Source organism: Jaculus jaculus, chromosome 9, assembly GCF_020740685.1.
Source record: "Jaculus jaculus isolate mJacJac1 chromosome 9, mJacJac1.mat.Y.cur, whole genome shotgun sequence".
In the NCBI taxonomy this organism is placed as follows: domain Eukaryota; kingdom Metazoa; phylum Chordata; class Mammalia; order Rodentia; family Dipodidae; genus Jaculus; species Jaculus jaculus.
In genome coordinates, this window is record NC_059110.1 from 137,294,650 (window position 1) to 137,312,783 (window position 18,134).

The 18,134-nt window shown below is 50.4% G+C and overlaps 1 protein-coding gene across 2 annotated transcripts in view; it reads left to right on the plus strand.

Moving 5' to 3' along the window:
* Ern1 (endoplasmic reticulum to nucleus signaling 1) overlaps nt 1-17,423 on the plus strand; it is a 110,063-nt gene extending 92,640 nt beyond the window's left edge. Inside the window, exons 12-22 of one of the 2 annotated variants that reach the window (XM_045158552.1) lie at nt 1,707-1,898; nt 2,087-2,354; nt 3,074-3,164; nt 3,467-3,656; nt 4,959-5,058; nt 5,315-5,514; nt 8,849-8,996; nt 10,186-10,313; nt 11,977-12,100; nt 12,481-12,548; nt 13,240-17,423. In XM_045158552.1, the coding sequence (XP_045014487.1) occupies nt 1,707-1,898; nt 2,087-2,354; nt 3,074-3,164; nt 3,467-3,656; nt 4,959-5,058; nt 5,315-5,514; nt 8,849-8,996; nt 10,186-10,313; nt 11,977-12,100; nt 12,481-12,548; nt 13,240-13,452 (1,722 nt within the window). In that variant the 3' untranslated portion in view covers nt 13,453-17,423. Of the gene's footprint in view, nt 1-1,706; nt 1,899-2,086; nt 2,355-3,073; nt 3,165-3,466; nt 3,657-4,958; nt 5,059-5,314; nt 5,593-8,848; nt 8,997-10,185; nt 10,314-11,976; nt 12,101-12,480; nt 12,549-13,239 lie in introns of those variants that run through there. The other variant, XR_006638915.1, reaches the window with a different exon arrangement.
* Nucleotides 17,424-18,134: the final 711 nt, after the last annotated feature.

Consider the following 18,134-nt stretch of genomic DNA (forward strand, 5'->3'; position numbering starts at 1 on the left):
ACTGACTGGCCATCTCCCCAGCACCCCAGCACCCCTGCTTTAGCTTTCCCTTCCTTTTCTTTTTTTTTAATTTTTATTTTTAAAGAGAGAAAGAGAGGGCTGGAGAGATGGCTTAGCAGTTACTCACTTGCCTGTGAAGCCTAAGGACTCCAGTTTGAGGCTCAATTCCCCAGGACCCTCATAAGCCAGATGCACTAGGTGGCGCACACATCTCGAGTTCATTTGCAGGAGCTGAAGGCCTTGGCACGCCCATTCTCTATCTATCTGCCTTTTGCTCTGACACTGTCAAATAAATAAATAAAAAAGAGAATGCTGGCCGTGGTGGCGCATGCCTTTGATCCAAGCACTTGGGAGGCAGAGGTAAAGGGATTGCTGTGAGTTCAGGTCACCCTTAGACTCCATAGTGAATTCCAGGTCAGTTTGGGCTAGAGTGAGACCCTACCTCGAAAAAACAAAATAAATAAATAAATGAGAGAGAATTGGCATGCCAGGGCCTCAACCACCAAAATCGAACTCCGGACACTTGTGCCACCGAGTGGGCTTGTGTGACCTTGTGCTTTCCTCACCTTTGTGCGCTTGCTTACAGGGATCTGGAGAGTCAAACATGGGTTGTTAGGCTTTGCAGGCATGTGCCTTTACTGCTAAGCCATCTCTCCAGCCCCTCTTTTTTTAAAATCTTTTTTAAAATTTTTATTTATTTATTTGAGAGAGAGAAGCAGATGAGAATTGGTGTGTCAGGGCCTCCAGCCACTGCACATGAACTCCAGATGCATGTGCCACCTTATGCATCTGGCTTGTGTGGGTCCTGAGGAATTGAGCCTAGGTCCTTTGGCTTTGCAGGCAAATGCCTTAATCGCTAAGCCATCTTCCCAGCCATCAACTTGTATTTTGATCAGATATACACTCATTACTGCTTATCCCCCTCCCACTCCAGCTGAACTTCCTTTCCTTCTCACCACTTACCAGTGGCTATACTATTGAAAAGAACAACTCCCCCTCGCCCAGCGCCCTTCAACTGCCATCAGCTCCTCAGGGAGGGCCAGGCCTCATGAGCCTGCCCTCCACTGTGGAGCAGTGTTGGCAAGCCCCGCCTTGTGCAGGCTACCATAGGTGCTGTGACTTTGAGTGCAGTGGCCCTGACCTATCCACACACAGTTCCACAGAACTCTTTCCCAGCCTCCAGCTCTTACATTCGTTCTGCTGCCTCTTCTGTGATGTTCCCTGAGCCTTGGAGGAGTGATACAGACATCTTATTTACTTAACACTGAGTACTCAACAGCCACTAATTCTCACACTTTGGTGACTTTTGAGCCTGCCTGAGTAGTGCCCACCAACTGCAAAAACAAGTTCCTGTTAGGCTGAGGAGGTGGCTCAGCAGTTCAAGGCACTTGCCTGTAAGCCTGCCAACCCAAATTTAATCTTCCTCAGACCGCACACAAGCTAGACACAGTGGCACATGCATCTGTATTCCCAGCTCACCTAACAGCAATGGCAAGCAGAGCCAGAGAACCCAGAAGCTTACAAACAGTGATGGCCAAAGAGGCCCCCAAACATACCCTGTCTCTAGGTACTCGTGGTTGGTGGATGAGTACCTGTAATCAGACACTGAAACCCTGGCGTACCCAACTCCTCCCTCTCGCCAGTCTCCCCTGTTACCACTCACTGACTAGAATTTGCAGTGACATAGCAAATCTCTTCTATACAAGGTTATCAATCTGGTTGACCAGAATTCAGAAAACACACCAACCACTGTGTCTCAAGATGTGGAAGAGAAGCTGGCTCGTGCGCCCGCCAAGTCTGAGGCCCCCGTGGACTCCATGCTCAAAGATGTGGCAACCATCATTCTGAGCACATTCCTGCTGGTCGGCTGGGTGGCCTTCATCATCACCTACCCTCTGGTAAGGACCGTCCTCGCCCCCCGCCCCCCCCCCCCCACAGTGTTCTGGAACTTCTGTATCAGTTGCCTTGTGTCAGTGAGGGTCATGCAAACAGCCGATGTGTTTTTTTCATGTTTACAAGTCTACCTGCTTATCTTCAGACACATTTTAGTGAGAGACACCAAATGCACATGGGTTTCTCTTCCCAGAGCGTGCACCAGCAGCACCAGCTCCAGCACCAGCGGTTCCAGAAGGAGCTGCAGAAAATCCAGCTCCTGCAACAGCAGCAGATGCCCTTCCACTCAGATGGAGACCTGACCCAGGACGCGGAGCCACTGGACACATCCAGCCACTTCTCTGAGAGCTCGGGCACCAGCAGCCCCAGCCTGTCGCCAAAAGCCTCCGACCACTCTCACTCCAGCAGCTCCGCCTCCAGAGGGGCTGGCACCAGCCCCCTGCTGGAACAGGATGACAAGGGTAAGGCCAGTTGCTGTTGTGCCTTTCCTTTGAGCAGTATTCAAGAACCATAAAGCGAGCTGGGTGTGGGGGCGCATGCCTTTGATCCCAGCACTCAGGAGGCAGAGGTAGGAGGGTCGCTGTAAGTGAAGGCCGCCCTGAGACTACATGGTGAGTTCTAAGTCAGCCTGAGCTAGAGTGAGACCCTACCTTGAAAAACCAAAAAAAAAAAAAAAAAAAAACGAATTGTGATCCACTTTCCTCTTGGGAAGTTGCCTTAGCCAGTTGTCAGGGACCATATGCTGGGGAATTGCCACAGAAACTGTTCGTGGACCTCAGAGCTCTGACTTCCAAGCAATTTCTTCATTTTATCTGCCCCCCCCCCATACTGAAGTGTTTCAGATACAGGTCTTTGAGGTGAAATCCTTTTTTAACCTCTAAATATATAAAGCCATATATAGGTAAAAATATATATGTGAGACTCTACAGAATCCTTGTCTTTGGGGAGGTTTCTAGACATGCACTCCCACAAAATGTCAAGGCAGAAACAAGTGCAGGGGAGGAGGCAGTGACCTTGGGCGTAAAGGGGAAGTAGACTGAGCTCACTCTTGTCCAGCAGGAGCCTGACAGGGAAGAACTTAAACCCCAGCTCTTACTTGTATATCAGGAAGCTGGTAGGCCTTTCAGCCTCAGTGAGGAGACAGCTATGTCAAATGACATCTTACTCTGTTTTATCCCAGATGAAGAGACCAGCATGGTAATTGTTGGGAAAATTTCATTCTGTCCCAAGGATGTCTTGGGCCATGGAGCTGAGGGCACAATTGTGTACCGGTGAGTGGACTATCCAGCCCTATGTCCTCCCTGCCAGGTTGCCTGTTGGGTGATTGAAGGCTGAGTGCCAGGCCTCGGGCATGGCCAAGGGTCAAAGTGCTGGCCAAGGCAGGTTATTCTTACCTCCAGGGAGCTCACATGCTAGGAGGGAGGTGATGACCATGGCTGCTGGTGGTTGGTCAGGGCCTCAGGGCTCAAGTGGCTGCTGCATTACAGGCAGAGCGCTGGGGTCTGCGGGGCTCATCGGCGTGCACAGCCTGACTAGCACTAGCCAAACCCACGTGCTGCTGCTCATCTCTCAGGGGCATGTTCGACAGCCGCGATGTCGCTGTGAAAAGGATCCTCCCTGAGTGTTTCAGCTTCGCGGACCGTGAGGTCCAGCTGCTTCGAGAATCTGACGAGCACCCCAACGTGATCCGCTACTTCTGCACGGAAAAGGACCGGCAGTTCCAGTATATTGCCATTGAGCTGTGTGTGGCCACCCTGCAGGAGGTGGGTCTGGCTGCCTTCCTGGTGCCTGGAGTCAGTGACAGCCTTGCCACAGCCAGTGTAGACTCTTTCCCCACGTGGAATGTTTGAGACCTACCAATTTGTTCTTTTTTTTTTTTTCTTTTGGTTTTTTGAGGCAGGTTTTCACTCGGGCTCAGGCTGACCTGGAATTCCCTCTGTAGCCTTAGGATGGCCTCCAACTCTCAGCGATCCTCCTACGTCTGCATCCCAAGTGCTGGGATTAAAGACGTGCACCACCATGGCCAGATTCACTCTTTTTTTTTTTTTTTTTTTTCCTGACTTATTTTTATTTATTAGTTAGAGGGAGAGGGAGAATGGGCATGCCAAGGCCTTTAGCCACTGCAAGTGAACTCCAGACACACGTGCTACCTTAGGCATCTGGCTTACGTGGGACATGGAGAATTGAACTTGGGTCCTTAGGCTTCACAGGCAAGCACCTTAACCACTAAGCCATCTCTCCAGCCCCACCCTGGCTCTTATGGAATGATCTGCTCAGCAGTCCTAGGCAGGCTTGGGTTCAGTTTGTGTGCCAGTTAACATTCTCGTTACTGGACAAACTCCTGACCAGGGGCAGCTTACGGGAGGAAGGGGTTTACTTCAGGCTGACAGTTTTGAGGGGAAGCTTCATCATGGTGGAGAAAATGTGGCATGAGCAAGATCTTATTACATACCTTGATGGAAGTAGTCTAAGTACCAGGCTTAGAGCTAGTCTAATAAACTGCAAGCCCCCCCCCCCATAACATACCTCCTCCAGCAAGGCTCCATCTGCCAAAGACTACTAGCTAGGAGTTGACTGTGAGGCTTATTCACAAACACAGGAGGCTGTGGGGGATATTTACATTCAAACCACCACAGTTGGCATGTCTTTGCCCTTCCCCTTGGGGAAGCTAGCTGGTTCTTCCCATTTCTGGCTGTGGTTGGCATGGGCCTGTGGGCTTGGAGGTTGCTGGTTGACGACTCCAGGTTATATAAGAGCATCACACCAGCTCCCATTGCTTCATCTTCAGACTCACCCTACATATTTCAGTGTCACTTGGATTCCCCTATATATTTGCCTGTATGGGGCTCTGGACTGCCTTGCCTTATCTTTCTCATTGTAAATGAGTAAGCTCTTGGAGCTTTGTTAATTGATGTAAGTCAGCCTATGTTTTTAGGAGGTCTTTTGGAAAATATGGATTTGGACAAAGAATGTGATTAGTAAAGTGGTATCAAAGGAAATGAGCTCAGGGGCCAAGAAGTCCCAAGGAGCCACTTGCTGTGACCTTGTCCTCATATCTCTTGCAGTATGTGGAGCAGAAGGATTTTGCCCACCTTGGTCTAGAGCCTATCACCTTGCTGCAGCAGACCACCTCGGGCCTGGCACACCTGCACTCCCTCAACATTGGTGAGAAGCTCTCTTTGCCAGGCCAAGAGCCTGGGTTGGGGTGTCTTGCTAGCCCAGGTGGGCTTTATCTCATGGGAGGTTGCCATAGGTAGTTTTGTGATAAGTTCTGTCAGAATTTGAGAAGGGGGCCCTAGGTAGTTGAAAATGAGGAACTTAAAAATGGTAAGATATATTTGGGGCCATTTAACAAGGGTCCCCCTCCCCCTTGTAGGAGACTGCCCATGGTAAACATTGAACAAATGTGGAGTTTTCTTAGTTCACAGAGACCTGAAGCCCCACAACATTCTCCTCTCCATGCCCAATGCACATGGCAGGATCAAGGCCATGATCTCTGACTTTGGCCTCTGCAAGAAGCTGGCAGTGGGCAGGCACAGCTTCAGCCGCCGCTCTGGGGTACCTGGCACCGAAGGCTGGATTGCCCCAGAGATGCTGAGTGAAGACTGCGAGGAGAACCCTGTAAGTAATGGCACAGTCCTTGGGAAACTACGCAGCCCACTGTACCCAGGGTCAGCACTTCACATTCAAGGTTTGGAGGTGAGGACACATATCACTAGAGATCTGTATGTCCTAGGTTCTGTCCTACTTAGATTACTGTGTTAGGCAATGCTTCTGCTATGATCTCTGTATCTTCCTATGTTGACCTGTTGCTGAAGTATGTGAATATAAGGAACAGGTGTCCCAGCCCTTTACCACTAAATACTAAGCACCCATATCCTAAGAACAAGTACTGTTTCAGTCAGGTTCGCATAGCTGGTAGAAATCACCCAACCAAGAGCAGCTTGTGTTGAAAAGAGGTTTATTTTGGCTTACAAGCTCGAGGGGAAGCTCCAGGATGGCAGGGGAAAACAATGGCACGAGCAGAGGGTGGAAATTACTCCCTGGCCAACATAAGGTAGACAACAGGAACAGAAGAGAGTGCCAGACACTAGCAAGGGGGAGCTGACTATCCATAAGCCCACCCCCAACAATAAACTGCCTTCAGGAGGTGTCAGTTCCCAAATCTCAATTAGCTGGGAACCTAGCATTCAGAACACCTAAGTTTATGGGGAACACCTGAATCAAAGCATCACAAGTACCTTCTGTCTCCTCAGCACACACCATCTCTTAACAGCACTGTTTCCATTCTGCTTCCTAATAGTTAGCCCATAGTTATATTTCCCCAGCTAATCCTCCCAGATCTTACACAGCTAGGTTTTATATACAAGGACCTATCAGGTGCCTCAATTACAGTTGACTACCTCTCAAACTTCACAGCAGTCTCCACACCTATGCAGTTCCTTGATTTGTTCCTTTTTTAATATTTACTTTTATTTTTATTTACTTATTTGAGAGAGAGAGAGAGAATGGGCGCACCAAGGCCTCCAGCCACTGCAAACAAACTCCAGCCACAGGCAGCAAGCACCTTGTGCATTACGTGGGTCCTGGGGAATTGAACCCGGGTCCTTTGGCTTTTCAGGCAAATGCCTTAACCACTAAGTCATCTCTCCAGCCCTGTTCCCTGATTTTTAATTTTTTTTTTAATTTGAAAGAGAAACAGAATTGGCACACCAGGACCTCAGCCACTATAATCAAACTCCAGATACTTGCACCACATAGTGGGCATGTGTGACTTTGTGCTTGCCTCACCTTTGTGTGTCTGGAGAGTTGAACATGGGTCCTTAGGCTTTGCAGGCAAGTGCCTTAACCACTAAGCCACCTCCTTTTTTCTTTTTCTTTTTGGTTTTTCCAGGTAGGGTCTCACTCTAGCCCAGGCTGACCTGGAATTCACTAGGTAATCTCAGGGTGGCCTTGAACTCACGGCAATTCTCCTACCTCTGCCTCCCGAGTGCTGGGATTAAAGGTGTGCGCCACCACGCCCAGCCTGCTAAGCCCCCTCTGCAGCTCTGTTCCCTGATTAGAGAACCCATGAATGTTCTGGCTTGTTTCCTTGTGACACTGTGTCATGGTTCACTGTCCTTTTTATTTCCTGTGAGCTAAAAGAAAAGTCAGAGGCTTCATTAGCTTCAAGTGAAACATCTGGGGAAGGAGTGGATCACAGGTCACTATGTCAGGAGGCATATGAGGGCAGATGGTGCCTCTGTCTGTGACGCCAACTTGGATCGCCAGTACAGTGTTCTGTATTGTGATGGTCCATCCTCTTGTTGTTAGCTAGTGATGTGCAGTGACCTTCTGGCCATGTGTGATGGGTCTTTGCTTCAGGTTCAGATCTGGCTGACTGCAGTTACTCATCTCTGTTACGTTAAGCATACATGTGACACAGCATTTCTGTGACCTGTGACTCGAGGCTCAGCCATCGCACAGGCGTCCAAAGCCATCTAAGCTGGAGCCCAGCTTTAACTCCCTGACTGCTGACCCCCCCATTCCACAGCTACTTTGTAGCCGCCCCTCTGTCTCTTCAAATTCAACCTACCTCAGACTTGGCACTTAGACTGGATCCGCTGAGAGTGTTTAAAGAGCAAGCTCAGCTGGCAGAAACAGTGTCTGGGGCAGAGCTTCACCAAGGCCCAGGCAGGCAGGAAAGGCACCTCCTCCCCCAGTGTCTGTGCCAGGGTTATGGAAGCATGGTGACACCAGGAGAAGGTGAAGGGAGAGCCAGGCGAGAGCGCCACTGTGGTGGCCTTGTTCTTCCTGTCCTGTATCTATCATCTGTCTGAGGAAAATTCTGATGAGGTAGAAGAAAGAGTTCTAGGCTTAGAATCAGAAGACCTTAGTCTTATTCTGGTGTGTTACTATGCACCCAAGGACTCTGTCCATGTCCCATCTGGAAATGATGGCATCTGCTCTGCTTGCCACACCAGGATGGCATGAGGGTGAATGAACATGCTGTATTACAGGTTTGCCACTGCCACCATGGAAGGTGCTGAGCCTCTAACCTTCCATTACAAGTTGTTTGGGAAATCTAAGAGGTGGAGCCCCAAAGTGGGGCCTCAAGCCCCATTCAAAAACCCTGCTGTTACACTCTTAAGTAGAGTAAATCTTAGGACAAAGCTTAGCTGCAGACTCAGTGCTTTCATGGGGTAAGTGGAAGGTGTCATCAGATACCATCAAAAACAACTTCATTAGAAACCAATCAGGTAGTTTGTTTCTGGGGCTATTTTTGAGCTGAAATATTGCCTTTACTTGTACCCACTGTGTATAGAGACCTTCTAGGCTCTGGGTCACAACAGGAAAGCAAGCACACAGCTCCCTGTCTATGAGGTCTTTGCTGTTGATGGGCTAAAGATAGCTCACAACTTAGGAAGCCTTCCCAGAGGCCAAGTCCTGGTTTAAGTGGCTGTTTTCACACATCAGCCTGTGGAATCTTCTTAGCAGCCCTATGAGAAACACAGGCATTCTCCTCATCTAGACTGAGGTTGCTGAACACAGAGTGGTGAGTGGCTTCTCGCTGGCAAGAGGCCAAGCCAGCATCCCAGGCTCTTGGCTCCAAGTTGATGACCTTGACTGTGGCCAGGACATAGGGGCGGCACTACAGCGTGTTCTTTGCTACTGTGGGCAAGTCACATCCGCCATCACACATCTCAGGACACCTTCCAGAGGCCTGAAGTGAAGGCAGGACTACAAGTTGACGACAGCCACCTGAGGCCTCTCCCACTGTGCATTCTTTTTTTTTTTTTTTTTTTTTTTTGGTTTTTCCAGGTAGGGTCTCACTCTGGCTCAGGCTGACCTGGAATTCACTATGTAGTCTCAGGGTGGCCTCGAACTCTCAGAGATCCTCCTACCTCTGCCTCCCGAGTGCTGGGATTAAAGGCGTGTGCCACCACGCCAGTCTCCCACTGTGCATTCTTTTCAGACCTACACAGTGGACATCTTCTCTGCAGGCTGTGTCTTTTACTACGTCATCTCTGAGGGTAGCCACCCTTTTGGCAAGTCTCTGCAGCGGCAGGCCAACATCCTCCTGGGCGCCTGCAGCCTTGACTGTTTTCACTCAGACAAGCATGGTAAGTATGTGGTCTAGGGTGCATGCCCTCTGCCTCTCAGCTGCTTACCTGGGTCCTGGGAAATGCTGACTCATAGAGCTGCTGAAGGCTGGCTACAGTCCTCCTCGGAAAGCTGAATCACTCCATGGTTCCTCCAGATCATCAACTAACTATATGACCTACTCAGGGCCCTGCTGAAGGCCATTCTTTGTCCTACCTTGTGATGAGAGGGCCCTTCCTACTGGCATTTTGTTTGTTGTTTTTTGAGGTAGGGTCCCACTCTAGCCCAGGCTGACCTGAAATGCACTACTATGTAGTCTCAGGGTGGCCTTGAACTCACAGCAATACTCCTACCTCTCTGCCTCCCGAGTGCTGGGATTAAAGGTGTGTGCCACCATGCCCAGCCTTTCCTACTGGCATTTGGGAGTACATGCAGGAGGGTTGCTGTGGATTTGAAGCCAGCTTGAGACTACATAGTGAATTCCACCTCAGCCTATGCTAGAACAAGGCCCTACAGGGGTGGGGGAAGAGTTGTAGATCAAACTGAGCTACATAGAGGTTTAAATCTCACATACTACTTTTTGTTTGTTTGTTTTTTGAGGTAGAGTTTCACTGTAGTCCAGGCTGACTTGGAATTCACTATGTAGTCTCAGCGTGGCCTCGAACTCATGGCAATCCTCCTACCTCTGCCTCCCGAGTGCTGGGATTAAAGACGTGCACTGCCACGGCCCGCTTTTTCACATGCCACTCTTAAACTAAATCTTTTCTGTTTTTATTATTTGGGACAGTGTCTCATTGTGTAACCTTCACAGCTGGCCTTGCTCTTGGTCATACTGTGATCTTCCTCCCATAGCCTCCTGAACTCTGGGGTTTCAGGCCCACCATACCCAGCTTCAGCTCCATCTTGAGTAGCTGCCCATATCAATCCATACTTACCAGCATCATTTTAACAGCTCATCATCCAGTAACAAGTGACACAGAAGTGTCTCCTAAGCCTTGAGTATTGGATGTTTTTAACACTTATTTTTCACAAAATACACCGGTAAGATTCCTTTACTAGCTGAAATTTGGTGTGAGTTCTTGTTTTATTAGAATCAATTCCTGTAGCAAAATCTTCCCTCAAAGGGTTGCAGATTTTTAAGGTTTTTGGTGTTTCACTGTGGCTCTTGGCTAAAGGTGATGTGGATTGTCTTGTTCACCTCTTTTTTAGAAGACATTATTGCCCGGGAGCTGATAGAGAGAATGATCGCCAGGGACCCTCAACAGCGGCCCTCTGCAAAGCGTGTGCTGAAGCACCCATTCTTCTGGAGCCTAGAAAAGCAGCTCCACTTCTTCCAGGTACCTGCGCTGTTTCCCCATCCAAACCCCAACCCTTGGGCTGGAGAGATGGCTCAGCAGTTAAAGCATTTGCCTTCAGAGCCTCAGAATCTGAGTTCAATTCCCCAGGACCCACGTAGAGCCAAGTGTACAAAGTGGCTTATGCATCTGGAGTCTGTTTTCAAGGGCTGAAGGTCCTGGCACACCCATTCTCATTCTTGTTCATATTCCCTCTCTTTCTCTTTTTCTGCTTACAAATAACTTTTTAAAAACTCCTTAAGGCCAGGTGTGGTGGTGCACATCTTTAATTCCAGCACTGGAGAGGCAGAGATAGGAGGATTACCATGAGTTTGAGGCCAGCCGTATAATACATAGTGAATTCCAGGAGAGCCTGGACTAGAGTGAGACCCTACCTTAGGGGAAAAAAAAAAAATCAACGTTGCCGGGCGTGGTGGCATACACTTTTAATCCCAGCACTTGGGAGGCAGAGGTAGGAGTATTGCTGATCGCTGAGAGTTCAAGGCCACCCTGAGACTAAATAATGAATTTCAGGTCAGCCTGGCCTAGAGTGAGGCCCTACCTTGAAAAAACAAAGAGGAAAAAACAACAACTCAACCATTTCCAGACTTTGAAAATGGGGACAGAACAAAGCAAAACCAGTGCTCTGACCCAGCTCCTAGTGAGGACACTGCCATGCCCATGGTAGATGCTTAGTAACCAGTCCAGTGGCTTTGGAGGTGAGGGCCCAGTGCAATATTCCATGGCAGCAATGGGTATATATAGGATCGAGATCAGTTGCTATGTTGATAGGAGGTAATGTGAAAATTCTCAAATCCAGGTCACATTGAGGACAGAATAGAGAGCAAAAACAACACTTACAGGGCTGGAGAGAAGGCATAGTGGTTAAGGTCCTTGCCTGAGAAGCCTAAGGACTCAGGTTTGACCCTCCAGGTCCCACGTAAGCCAGGCCCACAGTGACGCATGCATGCAAGGTCACATGCTTCTGAAATTTGATTACAATGGCTGGAGGCCCTGACTTGCCAATTCTCTCTCCCTCTCTCTCACATTAAAAAAAATAAATAAGGGCTGGAGAGATGGCTTAGCGGTTAAGACATTTGCCTGCAAAGCCAAAGGACCCAGATTCGATTCCCCAGGACCCAAGTTAGTGCCTCCATCAGGGCAGTGGCTGGAGGCCCTGGTTCACCCATTCTCCCTCTCTCTTCCCTCCCCTTTTTCTGTCAAATAAATAAATAAAATATTTTTAAAAATTTACACAAGCTGGGCGTGGTGGCACTCGGGCAGAGGTAGGAGGATTGCTGTGAGTTCAAGGTCACTCTGAGACTCCTTAGTGAATTCCAGGTCAGCCTGGGCTAGAGTGAGACCCTACCTCAAAAAAAAACAAAAAAAAAAATTTACACAAAAAGGCTTTCACCCACTATAGAGTTAGTGTAGTTGTGTATCTTCCAAACCCAGCTTCTTTCTGTGTCAACTAGCTGTTAGCACTTTGAGGCTCTGAAATATGCCACAGCATGCCCACCAGGACAGCCTAATAGAATTCAGCCAGTCCACTAGTCCTGATCGTGTGTACCTATAATCCCAGCACATGGGAGATGGAGGCAGGAGATAGCCTCCAGTGCTAGCGTTCCCGACCCTGGCCTGCAACTATTACCTGTTTCCCTCATAGGATGTGAGTGACCGGATAGAAAAGGAGTCTTTGGATGGCCCAATCGTGAAGCAGTTAGAGAGAGGTGGGAGAGCCGTGGTGAAGATGGACTGGCGGGAGAACATCACTGTGCCCCTGCAGACAGGTGACCATACTGAAGCCCAGGGGAGAGTTTTTCTAAGAACTTGACGTGAATGAGGCTGTTGGGCTCCAAATCCCACTTCTCAGATCGCCACCTCATTTGAGTGTGTCCTCTGGGGTCTGGTTGCATGGATGCATGTTTGATGTCTGCTCCTTAGAGTGACAGGCTAGTGACAGCGTCATACTGTAAGTTGTCATTTCTGGTAGGATGGGATCACAAGGTGAACTTGAAGTGAATGCTACTTCAGGTCCGAGAGGTGACATGTGCTCCTGGGACTGGGAATTGGTGTCCTACTTCAGTTGCTTACTCCCCCAAGACTTTGGGAAGTAAAAAAAGAGGTTTTTTTAACTTGATTAACCACTGCATGCTTAATGCTTTTCTAGATCTACGTAAATTCAGAACCTACAAAGGCGGCTCTGTCCGAGACCTCCTCCGAGCCATGAGAAATAAGGTAGAGCGCTGTGGGTCCTGCGGTGGGGTGGGGGGCACAGCACAGGGCTCTGCCTTCATGTTGGTTTCTGCGGATCTTGTTCTGCATGCTGGATTCCTCGGAGGCTGGGCAGCTTCAGCTGGACTTGTCAAGTTCGAGGCTGTTCCTTCCTTGCAGGGTTTTCTCTCTAGGAATGTGAAGTGCAGAGCCAGGCTCCAGGGAGAGCCTCGTAGCTCATGCCCTTCGTGGTTTCTCTTTCTGTACCCTCCGACTGCCGACAGCCACCTTATGCACACTCTGCAGGGGTTCAGAAAAGGGTCCCTGTGTGTCTCCTGGGGGTCTAGGGATACTCTTGGCCTGTGCTGAATGAATCCAAGCAGCTTTCACCTAGGGCCAACCCTAGGCCCAGGAGCAGCCCCCAAACCTGTTGGGACACCAGGTGACCCTACTGCACTCACAGCTTTTAGGATTCTCCCTCGGTTTTGAGCTCATGGGAGGCCTGTGGGCCCCTGCGACTCCCCCAGCAAAGCCCCGCCTGTCCTCCCGAGGCTGCCTCTTGCTTGTCCGGAAGCCTCTTCCTGAAGGCAGGAAGCCCGCAGGACAGCTGGGTTGGCTCTCCGGGTGCATAAAGCTCTGTCTGTCTTTGCAGAGGAGCAGGCAGCCCTCTGCCAGGCCGCTGCTAAGCCCCTGTGTCTTGTCTGCCCATCTGCAGAAGCATCACTACCGGGAGCTGCCCGGGGAGGTGCAGGAGACGCTCGGCTCCCTGCCCGACGACTTCGTGCGCTACTTCACCTCGCGCTTCCCGCGCCTCCTGTCGCACACCTACCAGGCCATGGAGCTGTGCAGCCGTGAGAGACTCTTCCAGCCCTACTACTTCCATGAGCCCCCGGAGCCCGAGCCCCGAGCCACTCCAGATGCCCTCTGAGCCGGGCAAGCCCTCTGGTCTGTGACTGCGGGCCTGGCCTCTGCGTTCCCGAGCTGGATGCCCGCCAGCTTAGCAGGGAGACCAGGCTGCCCCCACCAAGTGCCTTGAGCTGCCACTCTGCAGCTAGCAGAGGATAACGCTGACCCTCGCAAGTGGGAGCGGGGACCCCTCATGACCGCGGGGAGCTGAGAAGACGGCAGCCCAGAAGCTGTACAGGCGAGGACGTCTGCAAAGGAGGACCCGTCCCAGAGCCGCGCAAGGAGCACCATCGCCCTGTGCTGGATGAACTCGCTTCGGCTCTCGTATCTACCTAAAGTTCCTGCTGTTGGCAGTCCAGGGCCCTTCAGGAAGGGCGCAGAGGAATTCTGGCTCGCTGTGTGCTAGGAGCAGTTAGGCCGAGATGCAGTACGCTCAGCCTCTGCTAAAAGTGGCTCAAGAAGCAGCAGGGTGCTCAATACGGGGCATTCAGAGGTGTTGTGATGGGGACAGGGGGCACCTTATTGATCACAGATGTGCCCAGAGCGCCCATGTTACCTCAAGCAGCAGAGCTGTGGGCACCGGCAGGTGAAGTTAGGGACTGGCCGCTGACGCACGTGGACGGCGGGGATGTTGTGGGTGTCTGGCGGTGAACAGGTGCAGCGCTGGCCCAGGGCACCAGTGGCCTAAACAGTGGCCATGGTGGATTGCGTTGTTGGCCTCTGGGGCTAGATGTGAAGAGTTCCCTGGCCATCAGTGAGGGCATCCAAGACTAGGGGACAGGCCTTCAGGACCAGAGGGAAACAACCAAATTGGAGCATCCCAGCCACCTGGAGAAAGATCTGAGCCAGACAGAAGAGGGCGAGCAATGAGGTCCCTCTGTCCCTGAGGCCAGCAGATCAGCACACACCTTGCGAGTGGGAGCTGTGGGGTGCGTCCCAGGACCAGGGTCGCTGTGGGCTTCCTGGGTCAGCTTGTTTCTCCTGGCAAGTTTTAGTGACTGTATTTTGATCATACTGAAGAAAGCTATATAATAAGTAAGCTTAAACTTAACTTGAAGCTTACTCGCAAAGAAGCAATGCAAGACATAATAGTTTTCCATTTTGTGCCATACCAAAATATTGCCATCCCCTCAAGAATGTAGAACATTCTCTAATGCAGAAGACTAAAACAGTATAGCAACACTAGGTAAATGTATTGCCAAAGTAAATTATATCAGTACCTTTCCCCCTAAAATTAATATAGTTTTTAACTTTAGTTTTAGTCAAACTTCCTGTCTTCTCCCCCCAGGGCCTGAGGGGTTAAAAGGCAGCCAGTGCTGGGTGGGGGGTGCTCTGTGTGCAGCTCCTCCAACCCGTGAGGGTTCGCTGCACTCCTGTCAGGCTGGAGCTCGTTCCTTTGTGGATGGCAAGAGTGGCCCTGCCAGTGGGAGTCACTGCTGCTTCCTGAGACAGGGCTTCTGGGGTGTTGCCGCGCGGCCCGCTCTCGCAGGGCGTCCTCTGCCTCTGTAGAAGTCCGTCCTCTCGCTTCCGTAAGGGCCAATGTGGGCTTTGTCTTATATGGTCCTATGTCTTTGAACCTATGGGTCACCCCATTTCGACCTTGGGACCTCGGCCCCACAGTGGCTCCCTGCACATCTCATACCGTAGCACTTTTTGTCCATGGCCCAGGAGGTGACAGCACAAGACAGGTCAGGAGGTCGGGCAGTGCCATCTGTGGCCGGACAGGACAGTCACGGGGCACTGCTGCTCGCCTTGTCCTCGTAGCTGTCTTCCCTTTGGAAGGTGCCAAGGAGATCTGTGGGGGCCTGACTTGGTGTGGTATCCCCATTTGAACTCAGCTTGCTTTTCAAATGCCCTTTCCGCTTAGACTTCTCAAAGTCGTGTGTTCAGCAGGTTTGATCTGAGCATTTTCCATATGGAGCTAGGCGAGACATAAAATGCCAGACAGGAAAAGCTGCCTTTGTGAAGTTTCTCACAAGAGTTGGCAGCAAGTATCTGGCTAACAAGAAAACCCAGGTGTATGGAAAGAGCGTGTGTTTGGGGTTTGCCCCTGTTCTGCCTTAAAACTGCCCTGTCCCAGAATCTGTTCCCATCATTTCCGTCTGTCCTCTCCCCGACACCTTTAGGGAACAGGCAGTGGTCAGCCCTTCAAGTTTGTCTGGAGAGGGGTCCATTGTCATGGGAACTGTGGGCATCATCTCACATACCCACTTGGTAGGACTCTAGTTTCCCATTGTGCCCACAAGGGAAGCTGTCTTTCTTCAGGCCAGAGGAGCTGTGCAGTGGCACGTCTCTGGGGGCTTCTCCAGTCCCTGGATGGCTGTGTAACTAGAAGCTTATTCTCTTCATCTTTAAGGTGGCATCGAGTTGTGTGTTGGGAAGGAAATGTTTGAAGTTTGCCTTTTGTTGAACCTCTCTCCTGCCCACATGCCGGAATTTCTCTTGCTGTTTGTTGAGTCTTTTCAGTTTCCATGAGGCACCAAAGCGTTTGGAGAACACTGTGTCCCTTGATAAATCACTAGCAATGGGTGACTGAAGGTGAATCCTGGGTACAGACGTGTCCCCTGCTCTCGGTGCCGCAGCAGTTGGCTTTTCCCCACGGTCAGGACAGAGCGGGACCGCGGTAGTGGTCTGAGGACAGTGGGTCCAGCCCTGTGCTTCCTGCCACCAACTCTAAAAATAATTAAGTCCTGGTCAGGGTTGACTTGACCTTGCAGAGAGGTTGTGTGCGCATGGGATTCAGTTATCATTGACAGCTCTATCTCCCTCAGTGAAGAGAGGTCTCTGGAGTGACCTCCCGCGGGTGCTGTGACCCCGCACTCAGGAGCTGCCTTTTGGCTGCTTGGCGGTCACCTCCCAGCTGCTTCCTTTCCAACGCGTGCACTTGGGCCCTGTGTGATTTCCGTCTGTTCATGAGGTCCTTGTCAGTCTGTCTGTCTGAAAGCACCGGAAGAGCCTCCTCAGCTCCCCACTTGCCCTTCCTGTTGCTGTGATCTGCTTCCAGCAGCTCTGCTCCTTGTCCACCTCCCCCTCCGGGAGCAGCGACACTCGACTCTCCTGGCCTTGGCATTCCCCAAGGTCATTCTTCCTTCTACTGCGGAGCCCAGATTCTGCCTGTCAGGCTCCGGCCATTGTCTTTGAATCCAAAGCGTCTCTCCTCTCATTCTTGCTTTTCTCTAGGAACGTGTGATTCTCCATGAGTAACTCTGGTTGGTCTGGGCACGCAAGTCCTTTCTGTGTGTCCTGAAAAGCTGCAAAGACCTGTGTGCCTGAGCCTCCCTCCAGAGCTGCCCTTGCCATGCTGCTGACCATCCCGTGTGGCCTGGCCTCTCCTGCACCCCACGTGTTTGTGGATACAGTATTCCTTCCCAGTGTCCCTAAAGCTGTGACGGGGGGACCCCCATACACCTACTAAGCATTACTGGTCAACTATACGGTGTTCTCACCTGCGAACCTTATGTAGTGTTCTTTTTGCAATGACCTATTTATTGAACCTATTTATATTTATTTAATTTTTACTCCGAAGTATATCCAATTACAATTGCACTTACTTAAAGCACATCAGATAATGTTTTGGACAATACCCCTGGCCATTTTAAAACTGGAAAAGGAAAAGTTATACTGTATCCTTCTGCCTAAAGGTAGTCTTGTCTTTAAAGGGTGAGTAATTTGGTCGGGGTAAAATGTTAATTTTTAGATGATTTTTAAAATATTGTGGAATGTGTCTTCTCTGTGGACAGTTAATTGTTTAATTAGTATATGTTGATTGTTTGATACAGTCCTCTTTGTGGAACCCCAAATCCTCCTTTTAGCTTTATATTATAAACTGCCAGATTGTACAATTCTATGTGTATTTTTAAAGCTTGATGATATGAAGTTATGTATGTTAAGCGGCCTATTTTTGTACCTCCTGTACAGTTTTATAATTCTGCTGATTGATGAAGGTGACTTCCGTTGAGCCAACCACAAATAAAAGGAGTTTTAGACTTGGGAGTCACTTGGCGTCTTAAACACGGGCTGCGCTCCCAGCAAGGGACAGGTCCCGCTGTCACAAGGTGCGCAGCCTGAGCAGCTGCCTCAGCTCCGGAAAGACGGCTTCTGGTGTCCAGGGCCCAATTTGGGCTGAAACATCCTCCTTGCAGGCTATTTGTGGGAAAAGCTTTAAATGTCACAGGAAGTTTCCCAATTTATTACTTGAGCCGAATTCCAGGAAGGCTGGGCACTGGCCGCCCCATGACGAGAACGGGGCTCTGAAGCAGAGTCGGGCTGAGCAGGCCATCACAGGGCTCTGGACCAAGACACCAGGAGGAAGAGGGGCCAGTGAGGTCACTGTTGCAGTCCGGTTCACATTGCTGGTAGAAATCACCCAACCAAGAGCAGCTTCTGGGAAAAAGGTTTATTTTGGCTTAAAGGCTCGAGGGGAAGCTCCACGATGGCAGGGGAAAACGATGGCATGAGCAGAGGGTGGACCACAGCAACAGGAGGGTGTGCCAAACACTGGCATGGGGAAACTGGCTTTAATACCCATAAGCCGGCCCCCAACAATACACTCCCTCCAGGAGGCATTAATTCCCAAATCATCAGCTGGGAACCTAGCATTCCCAACACCTACGTTTATGGGGGACACCTGAATCAAACCACCACAGTCACCCTCCAACAAAGCGCTGGAGAGGACAGTGCTGCCTGGAGTGTACTGACAGCTTA